A 27,236-nucleotide genomic window follows, 5' to 3' on the forward strand; every position below is an offset into this window, starting at 1 on the left:
TCCATTATTTAAAAAAAGAAAAAAGTATTCTATGATTCTAATCTTACCCATTATTTAAAAAAAGAAAGAATTATTCTATGATTTTAATCTAACCCATTATTTAAAAAACACAAGAAAAAAACATTCTATGATTCTAATCTAACCCATAATTTAGAAGAAAAAAAACATTCTATGATCCTAATCTAACCCTCTATCTAAAATAAAAGAAAAAAGTATTCTATTATTCTCATTAATCAATGATTCTAATCAATAAATCACTTATAATAAATTTTAATCACCTAATATCAGTTCAATTCTACTTGTTCTTTTTAAACGCTTTTATTGCTTTATATCAATTAATTTGTTTAAAATGTTCCATACTAACCATTTTCGATTCAGTTCAATGTGGTATGAGTAAGAGATATTGAAGAATCATTGTCAAGAAAAGAAAGATACTAACTCATGCAAATTACGTTGCGAAATAAAATACCCTTCGCTTCCATATGTGACTAACACGGGCAATATATCGATATGGAAATGTACCAACACTATCGATTCAGTCTTCCTGAGAAATTCGCGCTGAATGAATTATCACTTTTTCTTATAACATCTTCTAGTACAAACGAAAGGAAAACGATGGAATATTCGTACCTGCGTCTTCTAGTCCATATTCATGAGAAGAGGTACTTTTTAGAGTGCATGGTAAAAGTAAGAAATGCTAAGAAAAACGCCAGCTTAAATTTTTAAAAAACACATCTTAAAACGGGTCTGTCTCTATTCAAAAAGAAATCTGCTAATGCGTAAGAGCAAAAGGGAAAAAATGCTTTTTATTTCCCCTTTTTCCCCCCTAAAAATGCATTTTGAAATGTTGCTTTGGCTTACCTAAACACAAAGATAATTTAACAAAAGTTAAATTTCCATTCAAGCAAAGCAAAACTTGAATTTAATTAAAATTGTTTTGATTTAACTTAAATGCCTTTGTTATGCATACGGTAGAAATGTCGGATGTAATTCGACTACTAGCAAAGATGTAATGTAAATAACCAACTGGATTTCAATGAATGTAGAAATTAACGGAAGTCCTGAAACGAAAGCTTAAAAGCGGATATAATCTACTATAAATTACAAAATTAAGAGATATATATATTATTTTAAACATGGTTAAAAAAATTATTGTTAAAACTAACAATATATGGTAAAATTTACCGTGTTTCTGGCTCAATGAGAACACCAAAAAGCGCGGTAATTTAAACCCACACTCTTTAGTAATGATTTTGGTAAAATTAAAAACAAAATATTGTTTTATAATATACAGGGTGTTCCAAAATTATCTTTACATCACCTGGCTTGAAATTGATTACAGACTGGAAGTGCTTAGGGCCACCAATGGTGCTCATGTTGAAGTGTACTAAGCAAAACTTTATTAGTTGCAGTAATACATGCAAAGGACAGAATATAAATATGTTGTTTATTTTCGAAGTCATGAATTTTTGAAGTTGTAAAGAGAATTTTGGAACACCCTGCACTTTAAAATTTAGCAAATGTGCTAAAATTTAACAGTTTTGTCATGATCTCTTAAAGCATCACAGTTTTGTATGTTTTACTAAATGTGTGGTAATAAGGCTTCGTGGTAATAGGCTATAATTTTATAAAAAGCAGAACTTCTAGCCAACCGTTTTCATATAAAAGGCCTAAATACTGCATATTTTGGTTTATTACCCAGAATCTTCGGGTTTTTTCCCCCAGAAATGCCTTTAACTAAATTGGTACGATTCTGGTACTTTTAATTCTACCAGAATCGTTTTCTCCTTGTAGAATTATATTGATTTGAAAATCCCAAAGTATGAGTAACAAATCTGTTTACAGTAATGTAATAAAAAAAAATCTCTTTGTTCCCTAGACAGATGATTTGTTCCCTTTTTCTCTTAGCCTGTGACAGTTGGAGCTCTCTATTCATATTTATAACCCGCCTACCAAGCTGTCTCTCTCTATACATGACACAATGGTCTGAACTTGTTTCCCTCCCCTCCATACTCTTTCTTGAACTATATATCCAACCTAAATATTCATCAATATATATCATCTTCAATATATATTACAAAATATATTTATGTATCATGAATTTTTCTTTGTTAGATGATTATTTATAAAGTTTGCAAATAACAGCATATTTTGAGATTTGTAAATAATTTTTAGATTTATGTAATAGGAAATAAAAACTAAGCTTATATTTTTATATTAAGAAGTTTATTTTCTGCTAGAGATTTATTTATGGAGTATGTAAATGGTATTATATTTTTTGATTTGTAAATTATTTTCATAGCTACATAATAGTAAATAAAAGTCTACATCATGCCCTTTTTTTTTAAATCATATTAATACTTATGAGGAAAATTGGCTTAAAAAATTATCTATTTATGTTTTTTTTTAAAAAAACAATTATTCATTTGTATTACTTATGAAAAGAATTATTTTTCTAAATATACATCATTTGAAACTTTGTTTTCACTCAAAATTTTCTCCAATACTTATTCTTTCGAATATTCTTTCTAATAACATAGTTAATTTATTCTTAGGATGTGATTTTTGTTATAAACTGTTCAATTTTTTTGTGAAATAAATGTATGTTTATAAGAAGCAAAACAATCGTGTTTTGTTCTATAATTAGTTATTAATTAAATTAAAAATATTTCGAAGTATCATTATTTTAAAAAAAATAATTACACTTGCAAATTCTTTCGGGTTATGCTTTAATTAAAAAGAAGGATTTTTATGCATTAACATAATGTAAATTATTTGAATATTTACTATAAAAATTAAATCATGAGCAAATTTTTAAATATGATATAACAAGTAAGGGAAGCAAAAAATATAACATAATAAAACGCAAAGGATTTTCAGCATTAAAAAATTTAATTAAATAAAAAAATAAATTAAATAAAAAATAAATAAATAAATAATTAACTTAATGGTTAAATAAAATTAAATTAATAAAAAGTAAATAAATAAAAAATCATAAATCGAGTGGTTATAATTTGTTATTAGAAGTTTTATGCTTGCAGATTTAAACATTACAAATTCAAATGTACAATTAATAATTTAAAGTTCGTTATATATTATTAAGTTACTGAATTATTTAATATTTTCTAAACCAATTAAATATTTACTAAATCAGCAATTATTTATTTTTGATTCCAGAGTTAAAATTACCAACATATTATCAATATACCGGCAATAATTTGTCATATAAGCAACAAGCGTTCTAGAAAGTTTGCCCCTTAAAAAGAGTAATGTTGCTTTTTCCTTCTATAGGGTTCCCTTCCAGCAAAATACTTTTACAGGGGAAAAATTCATTACTATATATTTTCGGTTTCCCTTTAATTGACGTTTCGCCTTTGCAGAAATCGTTAGATTTCGAGGTATCAATAGTTAGATATCCAGGTTGTTAAAACGATATGATTATAATTCAGATTACTAAATTATCAATTATTTATTTTTGGTTACAATCAGAAATATAATTACCATTAAATATTCAATATACCGACATGTTTTGTTACGTAAATAGCTGACATTCAAGAGGGTTTACACAAGAGAGTAATGTTGCTTTTTCCGGTTATATGGGCTCCTTGCAGCAAAATACTTTTACATGGGAACATCATCAGTTTGAGTTTTCGGTTTCCCCTTAATTAACGTTTCCCCCTTTGTAGAAATAGTTAGATGTCAAGGTATCAATGCTCAGGTTTTTGTTGTTGAAACGATGAGATTATTATTTAAGTTACTAAATCATTAATAATTTATTTTTGGTTACAACTAGAGTTATAATTACCAATAAATATTCAATATATCGACATTGTTTTGTTACATGAACAACATTTATTTAAGAAATGTTTACTCCTGAAGAGAGTAATGTTGCTTTTTCCGGTTATATGGGCTCTTTGCAGCAAAATACTTTTACAGGGGAACATTCATTAAGATAAGTTTTAGGTTTCCCCTTCAACGAAGTTTCGCCTTTGCAGAAATAGTTAGATTTCGAGGTATCAATAGTTAGATATCCAGGTTGTTAAAACGATATGATTATAATTCAGATTGCTAAATCATCAATTATTTATTTTTGGTTACAATCAGAGATATAATTACCAGTAAATATTCAATATACCGACAATGTTTTGTTACGTAAATAGCTGACATTCAAAAAAGTTTACACAAGAGAGTTATGTTGCTTTTTCCGGTTATATGGGCTCCTTGCAGCAAAATACTTTTACAGGGGAACATTCATTAGGATAAGTTTTAGGTTTCCCCTTAAACGATGTTTCGCCTTTGTAGAAATAGATTTCGAGGTACCAATAGTTAGATATCGAGGTTGTTGAAACAATATGATTATTATTCAGGTTGCTAAATCATCGATTATTTATATTTGGTTACAATCAGAGTTGTAATTTCCAGTAAATATTCAATATACCGACAATGTTTTGTTACGTAAATAACTGACATTCAAAAAAGTTTACACAAGAGAGTAATGTTGCTTTTTCCGGATATATTCGCTCTTTGCAACAAAATGCTTTTACATGGGAACATCATTAGTTTGAGTTTTCGGTTTCCCCTTAATTAACGTTTCCCCCTTTGTAGAAATAGTTTGATGTCAAGGTATCAATGCTCAGGTTTTTGTTGTTGAAACGATGAGATTATTATTTAAGTTACTAAATCATCAATAATTTATATTTGGTTACAACTAGAGTTATTATTTCCAATAAATATTCAATATATCGACAATGATTTGTTACATGAACAGCATATATTTAAGAAAAGTTTACGCCTGAAGTGAGTAATGTTGCTTTTTCCGGTTATATGGTTCTCTACAGCGAAATACTTTTACAGGGTAACATTCATTAGGATAAGTTTGAGGTTTCCCCCTAAACGACGTATCGCCTTTGCAGAAATAGTTAGATTTCGAGGTACCAATAGTTAGATATCGAGGTACCAATAGTTAGATATCGAGGTACCAATAGTTAGATATCGAGGTTGTTGAAACGATATAATTATTATTTAGGTTGCTACTATCAGTCAGTATCCTTAGGTTATCTATTGCAAGAAGTTCGCTTCTGAAGACAGAATTAACAATTGTTGACTATTTTATATTTAAATAATCTCTAAGCCTGATTGATGTGATCTTTTAAAAGTTTTAATTTTAGCACTTTTCACAGCCAAAAAAATTTAAATTACTTCTTTCAATCAGAAGAAAATAGAGTAATTTATTTATTTGAAACTTAATATGTCCAACATAAATCTCTTTTTTACCTCCAATTCCCTTCATTAACCTTAAATAACGATTACCTTACAATTTTGAGCTGTCGTTTCCGACGCTATTATCCGTTCTTATTCGATACCAAAATAACTAACTCAATAAAATAATTCTACCCTTCCATGGCACTCAAGTTCCAAGAATACTTCCAGTTATTAAAATAATTTTTTGAACTGAAAGTTGTCGTTCAAGCTCCTCTTTTGTCTCTATGCCGGAAGGAACGAAAAGGATAAGGTCGAACTTTTAGAAAGAAACATCAAAAGATCTCCTACGGGGAAAGGCTGGCACACCCCAAAAGTTTTCCCTACTCTAAGTGAAATTTAGGGATTCTTCTGGAGGCAATTAAAAGTCTTCACTACGGAAGGGCAGAAAATTCCCTCTTCTTGCTATTTGTAGTCATCGAAGGGGAAGAAATAAATGGGCAATCCTCACAATCAAAGGGATATCCGGAAAGAAAAGTCATGGAAAGTATAACCCTCTTTTCAAGATGTTTTAATGGAATAAAGCATAAAGCATGCTTTAATGGATCTAGAAACTTTCTCTAGTTGAAAGCTGCGTTTTGTTATCTAAAGAAACTCTTCCCCCTTTTGTTTTTTTCCCTTTTTATTCCGTTTTCACGAGTCCTTTCCGTCATTCACATATTACGCGGAGTTGTAGGATTTCAGAAACTTTTAAGAAAAGTTCTCTGTCGTTGAAACTGGTTAGTTACCTTCAGTAACTACTGGTTGAGTTACTTTTAGTAAAATGTTTCATTGCATACTGTCATAATTGGACAGTTATCAAAAGGTGAGAGTATAACCAAATTCGAAATTACAATTAAGTTTAAATTTAATTCACGTCAAAGATATATATTTTAGCATTCTTCTTCTTTAACTACTGATTCAAAGAATCTACTAGTAGACACATATACGTTCGAATAAAGTTTATTATATAAGAATACGTGTTTTTGATAATCTAACGTGTTTTTGACGGCGAAAAACTGAGACAAAAACTATTATTTAACATTTTTTAATGTCTCACAAAATATTTTAACACCCGGTGGATATTTTTTAACACCTAATTAAATTTTTAACATCTTAATAAATTTTTAACACCTTAATAAATTTTTAATACCTTAATAAATTTTTAATACCTTAATAAATTTTTGACAATTTTTTTAAAACTTTTAATACCTTATGTAAAAAAAGTAAAAAATTTTGAAAAAGGAAACATTTCATACCAAAATAAAATCAGTAATAATTATTGAAAAATTTCAAGCTTTGTTTATTTTTATTTAACAATATCTAGCATCTTTGTTTGCAGTACAAGTAGAGTAAACTTTTAAATATATTGTATGCAAGCACCACGAAGCCTGTTTTGACAATCTTCTTCTGTAACTAGTAATACAAAGCAACTTCTAGTAGATGCATATGCGTTCGATAAGGCTTGTTTCATAAATATTGTACGATTTAACACATAATATAATTTTTAACACCTTAATAAATTTTTAACAACTTATTAAATTTTCATTTGCCTTATGTAAAAATTTTCAAATTTTTGAATAACAAAAATTTCACACCGAACTAAAATTAATAATAATTACTGAAAAATTGCAAGTTTTTTTTCAGTTTTATCTAACAATATCTGGAATTCTTGTTATGCAGGGCAAGTAACGTAAACTTTTAAAGACAAACTCATGTATGCAAGCACCGCGAGGCCTATTTTAACAATCTTCTTCTGTAACTACTAATACAAAGAAACTTTCAGTAGATGCATATGCGTTCGAATAAGGTTTGTTTTGCATATGTAAAGAAACTCACTGATGAATGTATGTTTCAGCCTGAAGAAATCTAGCTCCAAGGATTTTTTGGGATTCTGCTTGTAAAACAGAATGAGGGGGATGTACAAACTACCTACCATCACATTCCATCTGCGAGACAAACAAAACATACTATGGAGTGTATGATGAAGAAGAACTCTGAAAAACCCAATGATTGGAGCGGATAAGAAGAAGGAGATAAAGAAGAAAAGTATGGAGACAAAATCAGCGACTGCGTTAAGCGACTCATCTTTTCTTCTTCTTCTTATTTATTTTTTGAGAAAAAAATAAAGAACAAAAAAGCGAACATTCGAGCATGGCATACCAAAGAAGAGGTCGAAAAAAAGGGGGTGTCTTAGTGGGCCTAACTAGATCAGATGGTTGAGAGAGAAAGGGGGTGAATACGTGGGAGTGAATGCACTTCCCAGCCCGAATCGAATTTGGAACGGAGAGTTTCTCTATCCCACTTTCTCTCTATCTCTTTTTCTCTATTGGTCTCGTTGGTGTGGAACGCGTGTGGGATTGGCTTCTGTAAGGGGTTGGGGAGAATGTTCGAGAACGTGACTTCCGTTCGAAAGAAGGCTTCAGGCACAAATAAGAAGTGCGGTCGAACTTTTACTCCTGAAATGATCTTTTTCTTTTGGTTGTACTCCACATTTTCGAATCTTTTTTTTTCACCCACCCTTAACATCATCATGGATTTTTATCAGAAATTTTGGAGGGGGGATGAAGAATCGAAAGAGATTTGAGATATTTGAACGAAACAAGATTCGAAGCTAGTCCTCCCCCCTAAAAAAGAAAAGGGGGAAACACATCCCCGATGTGTCATTCTTCCAAAAATTTTGATCGCTATTAAGAAAGATTTTCTAGAGCGGAAAAAAGGAAGATTTCCCCCGTGTGTAGTGTAGTTCAGTGATTTTTTTTTTATTTGGAGTATTCGAATGGTTTAGAATATCTATTAGAATTGAAAATGCAAGAAAACACCTATCATAAAAGTATAAAATTTTAAAATCAGTTCCCTCAAATATCATTCAATATTTTCTTAGTACTCGATAGAAAATATTATTTTAAAGTATTAGAAAAAGTTTGTTAATTTTTAATTTTCATTTCATTATAAATAACTTCTATTTGCAGAATTCTTAAGTTAAAGTTTTAACACCATTTTTGAAAAGAGACTCGTTATAATGGCTTAAATATATTTTTTTTTATTGAAAATATAGATAATGTTTTTGAGCCAGCAGTTGCTGTACTGCATCAACCACAATTATCATTGCATTCTCAATGTAACAGAATCGAATGATGTTATGAAAAAATTCGGATATAAAGTCAAAGTCTTAAGAAGAAGTCAAGAAATATTTAACTTAATTTAGCTTAATTTAGCTCTAAGTTATTAACTCCCTAATAGCACTTTTTATTTAGCATATGATGCTTTACCAATACTATTATAATGTTATAATTGTATTATGACATTACGATTAATATTTAAAGCATTTTTGTTTAAAAAAATGGTAAAACAATAAATGAAAGAAATATTTATAATAAATAAAGTAAGATCAAGATAATGTTTAAGCAAGTAAGTCCTATTTTCTCAAAAAAGAGATCGCTATCTTATTTAAAATGAAGAAGTTATTTTTTTCGAATAATTCATACACTTATTAGCTGTAAATTTTATATTAGTATATTTTAAATTAAATATTATGAAATAAAAGGCTTACTAATAATTTTTTCTTACTTAAAAACTAACATGTTTCATAAAAAATTTTCTTAAAACATTTTTGAGAAAAGAAATATTAAAAAATAGACAAAAAATATTTAATAATAACAAATGAAGTAAATGTAATTCAAAACTAGACTTCAAAACTAGTAATTCAAAATAAAAAAACACCACTTCAATCAATCTGAGTTATTTTTCTAAGTCAAATAATCCATTTATTAGCTATCAACTTCATGAACTATTTTGCATAAAATACCATTGCTAAACTATTTTATACTACCTCTCAAAAAATTCTAAAAAGAAGGAAAAGCAAAATATAAATTGAATCCAAGAAAAATATTATTTAAATAAATGTATTATTTCAGAAAAGTAAGTCTATTTTTAAAATAAAAAATAAAGAATTTAAAATATCAATTTCAAGTCAATTGAGTTGATTCTCTAAATTACTTCATGAAGAGAATCATGAACTATTGTCGGTTGTTCAATTCAGACGAATTCTTTCATCTCTCACATCCCAGTAGCATTGCTCTGTTGTCATGGAAACGGGATGCAGAGAGAAGCTTAATAGCTGTACAACCCGCTTAATGAGCCTTTAACTCCGTTCACACGTCATCTCTTCGGTTCAATATGGCAACCACTGAACCAAAACCCGAAACGGACCAAACAAATTATCACAAGAGAGTAATCGGTTCTAACATTTCTCCCTGGCTTGTTTAAAAAAAATCAAAATCGTTTATTCTGTTTACTCAGTTTTTATATCATATTTTTCTCTTCGTTTTGAATTGTGTGTCCGTTTTTGAAAATATTTAAGGAAGGGTTTTTTTTCCGTGCATTTGTTCATTGAATTATATTTTACATATTTTTCTTCGTTAACAATGTTTTTAAATTGATAATTTAAATGACTTAGTGAAAAAGTAACATTTAAATTATTTTTAAGAGTTCTCTTTTCATCGATTTCGTCTATTTAAATGGTCTCATTTTTTTCTGTCATTTCTAGTTTTCTTAAAATTTAAATATTGCAATTTTGATTACGTAGAATATATATTATTTGACCGTGATCGGAGCTATTATTTTTTTTCTCTAAACTGTGGTAAACAGCCGACCCAATTCTGAGTTAACGACTATCAATGTTTAAATCTATGGCCTTGTAATTCTGAACCCTACTGAGAAGACAAGGGAACTCCTGGTACATGAATTGGGACTAACTAGCCTTTGTGGAGGACTGTATGATGTAACTAACCATCATTTGCATTACATGGAGATGAAAACCCCGATAATCTCTCACATTCCGATGGCAAGGGGATTCTAACCCATGATTCGTCTACCACTGAGAATATTTTAGATCAGCACTGTGGTCAGTGCGAAACGGGAATCGAGTTCGTACCGACCAGCCACCACTGGGATTCGAACCTCGATCACTTCATTGGGAGTCAAACACTCCATCCCCTGAGCCACCGCGGCTCGATTGGTATTTTATATTTTAGCAATGTGAGCAATTTATTTTCTTTACTTTAAATTTTTACAAAAAGTCATTCAACATTGAGGAAAACTATTGAACATTTTAAAATACTGACAATTATTGAAACAGATTGTTATTTAAATATTGGTATTGACTACAGTAAAATCTTACAGTTAACTCAGTAAAATTTATGTTACAAATGTACGATTATTGTTATTAAATTCAAATTAAATGCATATTTTTAAACATTATTAACTATGTTGATATTTTATCTACAATAATTTTTTTTCTTCTCTTTTCAGACTGAAATAGCCAAACGGCTGAATGCCATAATAGCTCAAATCATACCGTTCCTATCACAAGAGGTAAGCAATTAAATAACAACTGTTTATCACTCAAACTGCTAGAAATTTTACTGTTTATTAACACTAAAAATGGTAGCAACTATTTTAAGCCAAAGTGGTGCAACGCCGAGAACAGTTCCTGACATCGTGAGATACCAAGAATGCTTTGTACAAACAAAGCTGTCATCATTTTTGGCATTTAAAAATACAAATATTTATTATTACAATAAGATAATATACACATAGGAATTAGTAAAGTTGTTTCTTCGAGATAATATTAATTAAGAATCATTTATTTAGGATGCATACATATGATACAGTAAATAGCCGAAATCAAGCGAATGTCGACTTTCGTCGATGAATGTCGACAATCACATAGTCGCTTTAGTGAATGTCTTAAATATTTGTTATATCCGATCTGATATTAATTCATTCATTGATATTATTATATCTGTTCGAGTGTGCAGAGTACCGGAACATCAGTGTTCAGAGTACCGGTTAAATGCATACTGGGCAGTGTCACTTGATCTTAAAAAAAAAACATTTATGTTGGGCATTCCGGGCAAATATATACCGGATAGTGGCACTTAACTAGACCTGTATATTATTCAGACATTTACCAAAACAAGTATGTGATTGTCAGCATTCACTGGTGGAAGACAACGACCACCAATTTCATTCATTCACAGTAGCATATACTCTATTTATTGAAACAAAACTAGTTTGTTAATACGAGTAGAACAGAGAAAATATTAAAATGAATTCGCATTAAGCTTAACAGTATCGAAGCAGATAGAAATTATAGATTATAAAATCGTTTAATACAGTTTACAGAGACTTGGGAAATCCTTATATATAATATAAATATCCTTATTACACAACTAAAAACATATATGCACATTTTAACGGTGAACTTTTGTTTCTAAAAATGTGTATTAGCATTGAAGACGACAACAAATTCTCGCCAACTTGTATTCGATTGTAAACAACTACAGACGATATTCTAATGGCGCCAATATTGGTGTTCATGGAAGCGAAAATATTTAACGTATGGTGTGAATGCGTGGGAGTGGGATGTAAAATTTTCCCAAGATAAATTTTTATAATTAATTATGCCCTTTATATTGTATATGAAAACTCGATTCAGTTGATCTTGAAAAAAAAATGTTCTTTCACAGAATTTTTTGGGTTGTTCAACTTCAAATACAGCACGGTTTCTTCAGTGGTGCTATGTAACTTCTTTGTTTTGTTTTACAGTGAACCGGCACAACTATTTTACCGGTACTTTATTTTTGTTAACGGTAAACCGGTACAACTTAGTCACAGACTACAACCTTTTCAAATTTTTAAAGTGATTTGTTGGAGTATTAACAAATATTTGAATCAAGCAACAGAGGCGGTGATAAATCTTCTTAATTTGAGAACAATCTATTCTATTGTTTATTCTATTATTAGTTAGGATATCAAGAAAATCTTATTTTGAAAACGTAAAAAAGTTGAACCCTTTTATAGTATTCTTTTAAATAGGTTAAATAAATTTTAGTGACTTTTTAACTTCCATATGCACTTTTTTATTTATTTATTTTATCTACCTTTCAATAGATAACGGGTAATTCCCATTTAATGTATCTCATTCACAGTTACAATGTACTATGCCCGCTAATCTTCATTTTCGGTAACAGCTTACATCAAAGGTTAATTTTCATCCTCCCCAAAAGCTTACATTTCATTTACTGTAATGTAACGTAAATATTGATTTTTATCTGCAGTAATAGCTTAATATAAATTCGGAATTTTTATTTACTATGACAGCTTACATTAAATGTTTATTTTACAAATTATTATTACAGTAATAGCCTATTGTTTACGCGGACTTTGCTTAACAACTTTCATTAAATGCTTAATTTTATGTGTTGTATAGCTACTATAAATGTTGCTTTTTATTAACAGTAAATGATTATAAAAATTTACCGAATAAAAGTGATTTAATTGTAAATTGCATTTTTATAGACTATATTAGTTCATCATCATTTTTTATTTTTCATCCTAAAAATCATATTGAAAAATACGTTTAAAGAGCTAAAAAATAATAATTTATTTACAAGAAAAAAGAATTTTAATTTAAAACACTCGTCAATCTAAACTTAATTGATTAAAATAGCCAGTTTAACATTTAATCACAGGCGCCTGGCGCACGTTTGCAACAAACTTAAATAAGTGTTAAATTAAACCCTATTTCTTTTCAAGTTGAACAATAGTATTGTGTTGTGAAACTTAAGAGGAACGATAACATGGTTCAACTTAAAACATATAACATTCAATCTGGTTTAAAACCAACTAAATTTACTATCAACAAAGATGGATAGATATTGTATTGCAAGGTAGCAAATTTTTACTGGGATTGGATTCAACGAGTTCTAAATGTAGTAATAGTTTATAGATCGATAGTCTATTGAAAGATAGCAACTTCTTACAATAATATAATTCGACACACTCTAAAATTAATGAAAAGGATAAATAGATAGGTAGTTTATTGCAAGGTAGCAAATGTTTACAATACTGTGGTTACTAGCAAAGATACTAACAATGAAAGATAAATCGATATTGTATTGCAAAATTTCAAATTTTTATTGTGGTAGGATTCATACACTTTAAGATTACTATTCTGCTATAGAAAATTACTATTCTGCTATAGAATTATAATCTATTGAAAGATAACAAGTTTTTACAATATGGTTCAACATGATTTAAAATTATTAAAAAAGATAAATAGATAGATAATCTATTGCAAAGTAGCAAATATTTACAATACTATAGTTCCACACGCTTTAAAGTTATTAACTATGATCTATATATAGTTTATTGTACGATAGCAAACTTATACAAAAAAAAATGGTTGGTTCAACTCGCTCTAAAAGTATTAACAGTGATAGATAGATAGATAATTATAGGAATGTTTTATTTTATCAAAAATTTTCTAATTAAACCTTGCATACTAAGATATTAATTTGAATTTTTTTATCAAAATAACTGATAAACAAGATATTTATCAAAATTAAAAATAAAAAACAATTAAAAGAAATCACCCATTTATTAAAACAATATAAATTAATGACAACTAACAGAAATAGATCCAACCGTTCCAAATACAAACAAAACAAACTACAAAAATCCTTTTAAACAAAAGCAAAAAAAAAAAACATCGAGAAAGAAGAAATCAAAGTTGAGTTTAAAAAACTGAAGAAGAAAAATGAAAAAAAGAAGCCCAAGAGCAAAATAAAAAAAAATGAGCATTCGCTATTTCTTTCCAAACATCTCCAAACAAGCTATGGCGAAGCTTAAAAGAGGAGAAAAATATTCTTTAAGGTTAGATTTCATCGACTAGGGAGCTTGCAGGCAACATCAGCTAGCGTCCAGCTTAAACACTATTTGACCAGAGGCTCGGTCAATATTGGCCTATGCTCGTCTCTTGGATTAAATCTCTCGGTCGCTATTACTCTTAGAGCCGTTGGATTAAGTCTCTTACTGGAAGTAGCATCCGGAACGATTTACGCGGCGGCTCTCTTTCCAGAGAGGAGGGTCAAGTTCGCTTTCTTAGCAACTGGGAAAAGCGGATTTTTCTGAAAGAGGTTTTTCTTATTTGAAGTTGTTTGGGCTTACACACACACATTGATATATATATATATATAGATAGATAAATCTTATTTACTACCGTTTTGTATTTTATTGACAGCGGGAATTAAAGCTTCGGACAAGGTTTATTTTAGGGATATGAATTATTGTTTTCGGAAGTAATTATGTTTTGGATTTCAAAGCTTAGACTGTATGTTCTCTTTTATGTTTTTGTTTTAGCTTTATTGGCAAACATAATTTGTAATTGTAATGATTGGTGATGTTTTAATGTTTTTTTTTTGTTCGGGTTTTGTTAATGCTTTCAGGTTTTTGAATTTCATTACTTTTACATTACACATTTCAAACTGCGCTTATTTCCTGCAACAATATCTGACCGTCATCTGTTTAGATTATATATATGTGCGTTGTACCATTTTCTATGCTCTATGCAAATTTTCAAGCTAGAATTTCTATTTGTTTTTTTAATTAAAAATGCAAGTAAACGCACAAATAGATAATATAATTTTTTCAACTGTCAACCTTTCAAAATTAATTTATATTTAAATTTTTTCTGTTGATAATATTCTCTCGGTTGAACAATAATCGCAGACTCTATAATGTACGAGATTATATCATTGAATAACGTAATAGTGTAAAAAATAAAAATAAAATCAATGTGATATAGAAATGATAATTTTACCTACTTATTCCTCTTTTACATAACTTACGTGCATATTTAGCCTTTTATGCCAACAATTGATTAGTGCCAGATATATACCAAAATATATATTCATCTTACTTATTAATCTTATTTATTATATCAATCTTACTTATTAATCTTACTTATTATATTAATCTTAAAAATATCCATAGTGATATAAAGTAGTTTTAAACTACATCTCACTTTTCGCTTTTTTTATGAGATACTAGAAGTTTGTAAGCAACATAAGCCGCTGGAAAACTTAAATGTTGTAGGTCCAATTGTAAGCAAATAGTGACTAACCTCAACTTTTAACTACCATTTCTGGTTATTAAAATCTAAAAAGATTAATATAACTATTAGATTACTCCCAGATAGAAGGCAACCTTACAGCAGACGATTGTATTTTCATGGTTGGCATAGAAAAGCTGACAAAATCTTCTTTTTTTAACTTTGTAGGAATATTAGTATGTCAAGCTTGTTTTCTTAAAGAATGAATAAAGGCATGCAAAAACTTTACAAAAAAATCTTGTAAACCTTTACTGTAAACCTTGTTTTTGCCTTTTTCTTTCATTCCAGCTTTGTCGAGGTTCTTAAATCCAACATTTTGTTTGAGTTTATAACTTAGTGATTTGGCCAATCTTCACTTTTTAAGTGTTAAAGAAAGTATATTAAAGCCTGCGCAAATAAATCTTATTTCAATGAGGAGAGAAATTCTAATATAAAGTTTTAAATTTTTTTCAAATTGTGATAAATACAAATGCCTTTGGGGCCAGGATGGCCTGGTTGGCAGGACGCTTGACTCACCTTTGTGAGAACGGGAGTACAAATCCAGTCGGCCGAAGACTCCTCGTGTAGTAAATGGTGACTGGTGCTCGTTAAATATGTCGGGTCACAAAATACTCTATGTTCCCATAGCAAATTATACCTCTAGTAATACTGAATTGGAGATTGATCATTTTCTGTTTCAGGTCAAAATTACGATCTGTGGATGAATGAATGGTTGTATAAATGGGTCCGCCCTATAAACGGGTGTGACGTATAAGTGTGGTAGAAGTCGAATTCTTGGCCATAGATGGCGCCACTGCAAAACAAAAACTGTCACTCCCCTTGTTTTAATGGCCTACAACAACAACAACTACAAATGTTTTTCAAATCTTGAGAAATTTGAATTATGAATAAGTTGTGATAATTGTGTTTTACAAATTCTGACTTTCTTTAAAACAGTTTTATTATCGCCTTCCATTCATTATAAATATTGAAAGAGGTACTTCAAAGTAAATAAAAGATTAAACTAATATTCATTTTTGAATCCTCAATGAGTAGGGTTTTCTGTGCAAAATAATTATAATAATAATCCTTTACAAACTAAAACTTTCTTAACTATATAGAGATCTATCTGTACACTCAAAAGAGCAAGGATATTAATAAAATGTCTATGAGTCCAGACACTTCATCCCCCGTATTCCCCTGACTTATCTCTGAGGAGAGAAGGTCACTCAAAATTAATTTCCCGTCCTCTCTTTTCAATTTCAAAACTTCTTGAATACCTGGAATCTTGTGCTATCTCTATTTCCCCTATCCTTTTATCTTTCCATCTATTTTCATCCCAAATTTTAAGAGATGGGGTGGTCGAGAGCCTGGAGAAAATACCGACCAAACCTTTCAAGTCTTACAATTTTCTCTGATTTAGTCCTTCATCTTCCTTCGAAATATCAGGACTAGCCCTTAGTCCATATCCGCAAATTCCTTTCTCCCTGTAATCAAAGTCAGCGTCAGGAAAAGATTCCCTTGCCACAGACGGGGCATCTGCCCCGGGGCCCTTTCGGGGGAAAACTATGTAGGATAAACATCGTCGCTAGACTAGAATCCCACTCGGGGTGATTTCTTTGTATGTCGCTTGCTAGGATTTGTTTGCCTGGAATTCGATCTCTCCCCAACCCCACGTGGCTCTGGAGTTGGTTCGTTTTAAATATACTTGGAAAAGGGGATGGAGCTTTGTTGAAGTGGTTCTCATTCGAAATCAGCTGCAGGAATTTTCAAAGCCTTCCCCTTCAATTGAAATTTCAGTCGATTAAAATACCAGGTTGAGATTGAAGAATCGGAATAAATTTTGGATGGCATTTTCCAAATCGTTTAAAGTAAGTGATGTGCCTTTTAGCAGAGAATATGGTATCTAATTATATGATTTAAAATGTCATTTACCTCGAGCTTTGTCTCTTTTTTATTTTTTATATAATTTGTTAAGAGTGTGAAATACGAATTAAATCATAGTTATTAGTAAAGAAAATCCCATAGTTAAATAATAGTTATTAGATTGCTCACTTTTTTAGTTTACAAACAATTTTTACGGTGTTCTTTGTAAAGGCACAAGGCACTTACTTCTGATGAAGGTTCGAATCCAGCAGTTTGCAACGTATACTGCTCCTAATCTAGTTGCAAATATAAAGTATCTCCGGCTTTATATGCATCAATATGTTAATAAGCAAATAAATTCTTACTGGCCTGTTTTCTGATTTGGCGCAAAATCAGCCAACTGATCAGCCAACAACAACAAAAATATGCCAGTGGTATATTGAATCATCATTTATATTTTAAGAAGCAAATTCTTTGAACATGTGATACATTGTCGCAATGTTATTTAAAATTGCTCCCAGTGGTAGACAAAACAAGAGTTCGAGTCTTACTGTCGAATTTTTTGACCAAGCTTCAAAACATCATGGTTTTGTTCAAATTAACTCCATAGGTAGACGAATCACTTACAGTTATTCGTTCATTCTTTGATTCAGCAAAAATGCTATTGCTGTTATAAAATAGTGTACTGATGAAGATTTAGATTCTTACAGATCTGCTCATAGACAAAGTTTATCAACTAACACAGCACTGTTATATAATATCTCTCAGTGGTAGACGAGGTCTTCCTATTCTCTGACCTTATATTAAATGCTCTTATAAATTATCTCAGAGGTTTATTTATTAAAGTCTTAAAGGCCTACAAATTAAAGTCTAAAGGTCTTGAAACCAACCATCAAACCAGCACAGTTTTGTTAGAAATTATCTTCAGTGGTAGACGAATTACAGGTAAATTCTTCGACCATGTGATAGCCTGTTTGTTGTTATAAATTTTCTTTAGCGGTAGACACATCAAATGCTTAAATCTTACAAGTCGTACTGTTCATTAACAATCCCACACATCGATAATCCCACACAGTATTGTAATTAATTATCTCCAGTTATAGACAAGCATGCCACAAGCATACAGGCATGCCTGTACTTTAATCAGGCAATAATGCTGTTGTAAATTATCTCTGAATTAGAGGGGGCAAGTCTCACAAGCTAATTTTCAGATTAAGTTATAAAAAGTTTCTATAATTAGTTGCATCAAATGATTTGTGGAAATAATTATCAGATAATTATTAAAAAAGTTTTTTGTTAAAATTATTTCGAGAACCAAACTGATAAACATTTAAAAATTATTTACCAAGACGGATATACGCTAATTCGTTAAAGAACTCCTTTTGTCGCCTGTATTTGTTAGTTATTCGTATGTTAACTCTGTTTTTTCAAGTCATCTATTTGAGTAGCAGTGGCTCAGGGGATAGAGCGTTTGAGGTTGCCCAGATTCGAATCTCAGCGGTTGCTGGTTCATATGAATTCTTCTCCCTACTCGCACCGACCACAGTGCTGACGTAAAATATTCTCAGTGATAGACGGATGGTGGGTTTGAATCCCCTTGCCGTTGGGCTAACTATTGGAGGCTTTCGTGGTTTTCTTCTCTATGTAACGGAAATGTGGGTAAGCTCCATCATAAAGTCCTCCGCGAAGGCTAGTTAGCCCCAATGCTTCATCCAGGAGTTTCCTTGTCTTCTGGTTTGGGTTCAAAACTACAAGGCTACAGAGTTAAACATTGATAGTCGGATGTTCTACGCCGATTATAAAATAAATGAAAATCTATTTGGACATGGATTACCCATAGACATTAATCTCTAGATGTTCATATATTCTCTGCCTATGCAATACCATTATTTTATATTATTTTCTATAATATCCCCCTTCTAATATGTTTATTTAATACTCAATATTTTTAAACCTTTTATGGAATATCATCGTTGTAATAATTTTGGGTATCATTGTTAAAATATTTTAGTAATTTGGGACTTTATGGGATGATTTGTTACCAAATAAATATAACAAAAGTAACTTATCATAGTAAACTATACATGGTAAACTATAACATAAAGTAAAAGTAACTTATACATGGTGTTAGAATGAACAATTTAATGAATAACTGTGCAACGTCATGAAATCACGCTTAAAATATCATTAGGTGTTGCCTATATATTCCTTACTTGTATAATAATGCCGTAGTTTTACATTATTTTTTATAATACCCCTAAATATATAATTATATAATTCACCGTGTTAAAACAGTTTTGGGATATTATCGATGAAATATTTTATGGCATTATTCTTAAAAGATTTCGGGGACTTTCCTGAGACTTTTTGAAACTATTTCATATCTAATTAATGTTATAAAAGTTACTTATCTAAAATGTAATTTTGTATTGCGTGGATTTTTGTATAAACAATTTAAAGAATTCATCCTTTTTAAGTATTTTTAGGAAATTATCGTTAAAATATTTTTGGAAATCATTGTTTAAATATCTTTGATCCGGTTTTAAAACTTTTTGAAATAGTTTTGTATTTAACAAATATTACTGAAGTTCTTCCTGTTGTGTTATTTCAACGTTTTGTCCTGTAGGAGGTATGAGTTTAATGAATAATTGTAATTAGTTCAAATAACTATCACTCTTCGAATAAATATTTCACAGTTATGGTATGAAATATTTACAACTACCGTATTTGCAGACATAACAGTTAATTATAAATATGTTATACTTTCTATATTGAAATCAATATGACATAAACACAATTCAACAAAAGCTTTGTTAACAATTTCAATATTCATTTCCTTTGACTTTAGGATGCAATATCGTTAAATCTCCAGACGTACTCTATTTTACATTAAATCCTATTGTACTTCTATTCATCGCGAGCAAATCTACAACGCAAGGTTGCGTATGTTAAGAAAATGAGGGCTGAAATTCGTTTTCGATACCAAAACTGTATAATTATGCAATGGCTACATCCGAACTTCTGCGATTCTTGGCTCGAGTCTTTGGTATTAAATGGGCTTAAAGAATGCAAATTCATGAACAGCCATTTGAATTAAGTCGCCAATCCGGTACGTCGGAGACTTAAGTCTGAATTAAAGATTTAGCTTATGTTCGAATGAATCTGGCGGAATTAGAGGAAACGGCTACAGTAAATTCGAAGGGATAGTTTCTGTGTCAACTTTGAAGGCTACCATGCTATTGATTTTGTTCGGTGTGCAAATTCTCTTGTTTTCATGTAAAAATAATCGAAATGAGTTTAAAGGCAGGCAATAATTTATTTATGAAGACGCTACGGAAATAATTAGTTTGTTTTCAATTATAATTCCAATATCTACTTATTCAGAATGCATAATCAATCTTTAAGTTCTTTTTGAGGTGAAATCAGAGATATTATGATGTCTTTTATATCATTTTGATCAAATATACCTTAATTATAATTCCAATATCTACGAATTCAGAGTACATATGCATTTTCTTTTGCATAATTTTTAAGTTCTTTTTGGGCTGAAATCTAAAACTTACTATATATTAAGATATCTATTACTATGATTATGATCTAGTATATGATATATACTACGTATGCTAATAAATCTCCTCAGATAAAATTTCCTTCAACTTATTTTGGATCGTATATGCTGTTAATACTATTGTATCAAGTAGAATTTCTTAAATTTTAGATTCTTTAGTCAATGTATTCGAATAATTCTCATCAAAAAATTTTAATAGAGTTTATTTCGGATCATATATGCAATTAAACTATTTGATTCTATCAAGTAAAATCTCCTGGGACTTTTTTTGTATTCTATATGCAATGTATAATAATTTTCATCAAATAAACTTATTTCAGATGCTACATTCAACTAATATTAAAATATTTCATAAAAAAAATTCTACACCTATTTCTTATACTGTGATCAATCTATTCTAATCAATTTCATCAAAATTTCTTAGAACTTTTTTCGGATACTCTATGCAATTATACTAATCGGCTCTAGTAAGTAAAATCTCCTAGGATTTTTTTCGTATACTTTGTGCAATGTATGCTAATAGTTTTCTTCGGATAAAATTCCTTACAATTTATTTCAGTTGCTACATTCTACTAATATTAAAATATTTCATAAAAAAAATTCTACACCTATTTCTTATACTGTGATCAATCTATTCTAATCAATTTCATCAAAATTTCTTAGAACTTTTTTCGGATACTCTATGCAATTATACTAATCGGCTCTAGTAAGTAAAATCTCCTAGGATTTTTTTCGTATACTTTGTGCAATGTATGCTAATAGTTTTCTTCGGATAAAATTCCTTACAATTTATTTCAGTTGCTACATTCTACTAATATTAAAATATTTCATAAAAAAAATTCTACACTTATTTCTTATACTGTGATCAATCTATTCTAATCAATTTCATCAAAATTTCCCAGAACTTTTTCGGATACTATATGCAATTATACTAATCGGCTCTAGTAAGTAAAATCTCCTAGGATTTTTTTCGTGTACTTTGTGCAATGTATACTAATAGTTTTCTTCGAATAAAATTCCTTACAATTTATTTCAGTTGCTACATTCTACTAATATTAAAATATTTCATAAAAAAAATTCTACACTTATTTCTTATACTGTGATCAATCTATTCTAATCAATTTCATCAAAATTTCCTAGAACTTTTTTCGGATACTATGTGCAATTATACTAATCGGCTCTAGCAAGAAAAATCACATTGATTTTTTTTTCCGTATACTTTGTACAATATTCATTAATAATTTTCTTCAGATAAAATTCCTTACAACTGATTTCAGATAATTCTACATTCAACTTTTTACATACAACTTGTTCAATCTAAAATGAATTCCTGTTTTCAATATGAATTGTGGAAAATGTTCCACTTACCTTTAGACCGCCNATTCTACTAATATTAAAATATTTCATAAAAAAAATTCTACACTTATTTCTTATACATTGATCAATCTATTCTAATCAATTTCATCAAAATTTCCTAGAACTTTTTTCGGATATTGTGTGCAATTATACTAATCGGCTCTAGCAAGAAAAATCACATGGGTTTTTTTTTTCGTATACTTTGTACAATATTCATTAATAATTTTCTTCAGATAAAATTCCTTACAACTGATTTCAGATAATTCTACATTCAACTTTTTANGTAACATTACATCTACTTCTACTGTTTTTAAGTTTTTTAAAATAATAAAAAGTTATTACTTCTGTTGCGCCAGCGGCGCCCTCTAGGGATAGTTTTCTGAGATGAAGGGGATGAGGGCTCGTTACACAACTAATATTAATATATATCATTTAGAAAATTTTCAAGACCTATTCCTTATGCTATAATCAATCTATTCTAATCAATTTCATCAACAAAAAAAATTCTAGAACTTATTTCGGATGTTACATGCAAGATAACTAATCGGTTCCATTAAGTATAAGCAACTGTGACTTATTTTGGATACTATATTCAATGTATGCTAATAAATTTCAGCAAATAAAAGTTAATCAAACTTATTTTGTTTATATTATCTGCCCAAAAGAAGATCTATTAAATATGACTGAAAAACTAATAATAATAATAATTTTTTCAGCATCAGCAACAAGTAGCTGCTGCGGTGGAACGCGCAAAACAAGTCACTATGACTGAACTTAATGCTATTGTCGGGGTAAGTTCGATATTTTTATTCATCATTTGATTTTTCTTTGAGAATGGAATGAAAGAATGGAATTTTTCATACTTTTACCAACAGATTAGATGTATCGAAGTTAAATTTTTCTTATTCGATTAATTAACAAGAATTTTTTTAAAATCTTTTTATTTTTTTCAAGCACGACCGCCTGGCTTATCAGCATGTAGAGTAGTTAAGAGACAGCATGATTAAAGAATAAAAAAGCTGAATATTTATGAAAAGCTACTTTTTCATTTTTCAGACCGACCACAATGCTGACGTGAAATATCCTCGGTGGTAGATCATGAGTTAGAGACCCCTTGCTGTTAAGCTAACCGTGGGAGGTTTTCGTGGTTTTCCTCTTCATGTAGCGCAAATAAGGGTTAGTTCCATCAAAAAGTCCTCCACGAAGGCATGTTTTACCCAATATTTGATCCAGGAGTTCCCTTGTCTTCTGGATTGGGTTCAAAATTACAAGGCTATGGGGTTGAACATTGTTCGTCATAAACTTAAAATTGGGTCGACTGTTCAACGACGGATATTAAAAGGAAAATGTAGTCAATTAAAGGACTAAAACTTCATATAACTTATTTAGAATACAATGTACTATATAAACTAACTGCTTCATCAAATTAAATAATATCGAACTTATTTCGTATATACATAACATGCAACGTATACTAATAAATTCCACCAAATTTTGATAGCAAATTTTTAAAGAAAGTTTATGTAAGTTTTAATTTAAAATATAATGAAAAGGAAGTTTGAGTATGTCAATTCCTAACGCATATTCTCGTCAACAGATTTTGTGCTTAATTTTTGTTAAGCACATAGATTTAAGCATTTTATTTTCAAAAAAAAAATTTTTTTTTGAGCATTTCAACCTTTGTAAAAATAAAAAAGTATTTTTTTTAATTCGTCACAGTGCTTTATACCTTAAAAAATATGAAATAAATAAAATTCGCGTTTTTTATCGATGCAACAGCAAATAAATATATTTTGTAAAGCATTCCACAAAAAAAAAATTTTATAATAATAATAACAATATATATATATATATATCATTCTTAAATCACATTTTATCATACTTTAATACAAAAAAAAAATACCTTTTAAAATTTGATAGGTACATAATGCTTAGAGTTTTAGCATGTAAGCAGTAAACACTTTTATTTTTATTAGTCTTAAATTATTAAAAAAAAAAGTTAAAAAGTATTGAGCAATAGTGTTAGTTGAAAATAACTTAATTAACTTTAATACCTGCATTTAACTCTTAATAAAAACGAAAACGTAGATAACAATACAGTTTGAACTAAAATCTTTGTACGACCAAACTCTCTAAACATAGATTCTATTCAAGAATAATTTAATCAGTTTTATATTATTTTATGATCAATCTCTCCACCCTCCGAAACGCAGATGTATCCTAAAATATCTAATTGAACAGATATTTCGAACCAAACCCTTTCGAAGTATTTATTATAATCTCGTTCCAATTTTTTTTTACTTATTTTCTCCTGGAGCATCTCTTACGGAATAGAAGGAGATGACACAGAGATGAGAGATCTTGACGATAATTCATCTTCTTGATTCCATCACGATTAATAGCATCCTCATCTCCAATCCCTCGTTGCCGTATTATTGGGCTGGGATGTAATCCTTCATTTGTTCCTTCATCTTTTACAAGAGGACACGGCATATTAAATTATTTTGCTCCTCTGCTCTTGTTGAAAGGATGCTTAGGCTAGTGGTTTTCACATTCATCACTGCGTCAAGTTTCGTCACAGCTTTTGGTTTCTTTTTCACCCTCACAAAATTTTCTGTGGATTCCTAAATTTCATTCATTCTTCTAATCGTTGTTTTAGAAATGGTTTTTTTCCAATTTTATCTAAAGGGATTTTATAAGAGTAAATTTATTTTATGAATGTTCCTATAATAAGCCTTGTAAGTCGTATTATGTTTATACATGGCTTTTACACTGGTTTTAAATCATTATTGTTGGATTAACATAAAAAACAATCTTGGTTTTCTGTTTTTAACAAATCGTAGATACTTTTACTTTAAGCGATTTCAAATCTGCAATCGGATTCTCTCTACAAGCTCTAGTTATTTTTTAAATTACATTCTTTGTCTATTTTTGTCGAAATGTGCAAATTTAAAAACGTTATATGTAACAGGGAGTCGCATAAAAGTTGCGATAAGCTTCTAGGGGAATTAGGGCTCTTCGTCAAGATTAAAATTGCATAGAAATCTATACCCGAGAATGTCGTCATACGCAGCTGAAGACGCTTCCTTATTATGAAAGGTCTTTTCGTGTGCTAAACATGTCATAATAGTTAAGCGTCCCTAGCACTACGTGACGACATTTTCGAGCATAGATTTTTATGCAATTTTAATCCTGATGATGCCCTAACTCCCTTAGAAGCTTGTCGCAACTTTACGCGATCCCCTGTTATTTATAACGTTTTTAAACTTGTATATTTTGACAGAAAATAGACTGAAAATGTCATTTTTAAGAATAAAAAAAATCTGTAGCTTTAAGAACGAAATTGATTACAAATTTGAAAACCCCACACTTAATTAAGCAATATCAAGCATTTGCATAAATTCAGCAAAAGATTTGCTCCCCAGTGTTATTATACATTACTAATATCCTTTAATGCAAATCCAGTTTAATTTCTGTAAAAAAAGAAATTATTTAATTGATACTTACGTTAATTATAATCAATCCTAAAGTGAATTAAATTTTTTTCATTCCATTAAAATCCATAATATCTGCGAAATCTACCACTCGAAAGATTTATTCCCCGTGTGTTGTTATACATTACTAATATCTTTTCGTGCAAATAAATTTAATATGAGTAAATAAATAATTTAATTTATAATTAAATTAATTATAACAAATCCTAAAGTATTTGCGATTTTTCACTCCGTTAAAATCCATGATTAATCTACGAAATCTTGGCCTCAATTCCATACCTTTCTGATTCATTAGTATAATAAAAAATTTAATGTATTCTGTAAGTATATAAATAAAAATACAGACCTCATTCACGATGCACATAATTCTCTAAATTAAAAACGATTTTTCTCTCCCCAACATTTGATAGGTTCCCTTTTTTTCTTTTTATCTCTCATATTTCACAGCCTGATGAAACTCCCCTTTCTCTCCCCCCATTTTCACTTCAAATTACCTACAAACTATCACCCCTATCAAACCTTCTCCCCGTGGTCATACCAGGAAACAATTTTAACGCTCCGTTACATTTCGCGGTACGGTATCGTAACCGAACGGGAGAAAAACTTTTTCGGGAAAAAAAAAATCGAGAGAACAAAAAATTCAAAAAAAATAAAAGTAAATTGGTAGGTTTTGAGGGGACGGGAAAAGAAAAAAAAAAGACATTTTGTTCATTTTCTACGCTTAAACGAGTAAAAAAGAGTGAAAAAATATTCGAGAAAAAAATATATAGGATGACGGCTCCCCTAAATTAATATTTTCCAAGTGGCCTCATCCTAAGGGATCGAATTCTACTCGATAGAGTGACTTAATGCATGCATGATATTGTCCTTTAGAATTGTAATTCTTATATAGTTTTGTTTTATTCTTATATAGTTTTGTTTAATTTCCGGTTTTACTAAATATAAAAAAAAAGACAATATAAATAAATAAAAAGTGTAAAAGTTTTTTTTCTCGCTTGTAATTATTTCACTTTATAGTTTTACCGGTTTTTTATGTCAGTATTGGTAATGCAAATCTAAATAATCCATATAGTAATGCATGTATAACTAATGTATATAAGTATAACAAGAGCTTAGCTTTATAAGAGCTATTAGTTATACTATTAGTGCTTAGCTTTATAAGTGCTTAGCTGATTTCCCCTTCTTTGGACGGGTCGGAAAAAAATAGGCAATCAGCATATCAGTATTGAGCGACGCTACTAAATCCTGCACAAGACTACCAGTGCAAAAAAAAATTTAAAAGTCATTTTTTAATTTTATTTTTTAAATTCATTGGCTTTAAATTAATAGATTTTATAACCGTTGTTGAACAGCCGACCCAATGTTTTGGGTTTACGACTGATATTGTTCAACTCCGCAGTCTTATAATTTTGAACCCAATCCAGAAGATAATGGAACTCCTGGATCAAGTATAGGGAGAAATTTGCCTTTGTGGAAAACGATGTAAACCTCCCATGGTTAGTCTGACGTCACGAAGACTGTAACCTAGAATCCGCCTTCCACAGAGGATATTTTACGTCAGCACTGTACATTATTAGATTAAGCAAAACACGTTTTAGTAGTTCATCCCCTCAAAATAAAGATTAACTGTATTTAGAATCATTTGGCACGATGCTGTTGTTCGATGCTAATTTGTGATAGTCAAAATTTACCGCAATAACGCGGTTTTTCTCCGATGCTTATCCCTTTGGAAGTACCGTATAAAAACTTCTTTCGTGATATCTATATTGCAGCTTCT

The 27,236-nt window shown here is 29.8% G+C and overlaps 1 protein-coding gene across 8 annotated transcripts in view; it reads left to right on the forward strand.

The window, feature by feature from the left end:
• LOC107445534 (transducin-like enhancer protein 4) overlaps window positions 1-27,236 on the forward strand; it is a 279,713-nt gene that overhangs the window by 148,146 nt on the left and 104,331 nt on the right. For all 8 annotated transcript variants that reach the window (XM_043042558.2, XM_043042559.2, XM_043042552.2 and 5 more), the window contains 2 exons: window positions 10,552-10,614; window positions 22,682-22,756. In XM_043042558.2, coding sequence (XP_042898492.1) covers window positions 10,552-10,614; window positions 22,682-22,756 — 138 coding nt within the window. The remainder of the gene's footprint in view (window positions 1-10,551; window positions 10,615-22,681; window positions 22,757-27,236) is intronic.

The sequence above is a fragment of the Parasteatoda tepidariorum genome, chromosome 7 (genome assembly GCF_043381705.1).
Source record: "Parasteatoda tepidariorum isolate YZ-2023 chromosome 7, CAS_Ptep_4.0, whole genome shotgun sequence".
NCBI lineage: Eukaryota > Metazoa > Arthropoda > Arachnida > Araneae > Theridiidae > Parasteatoda > Parasteatoda tepidariorum.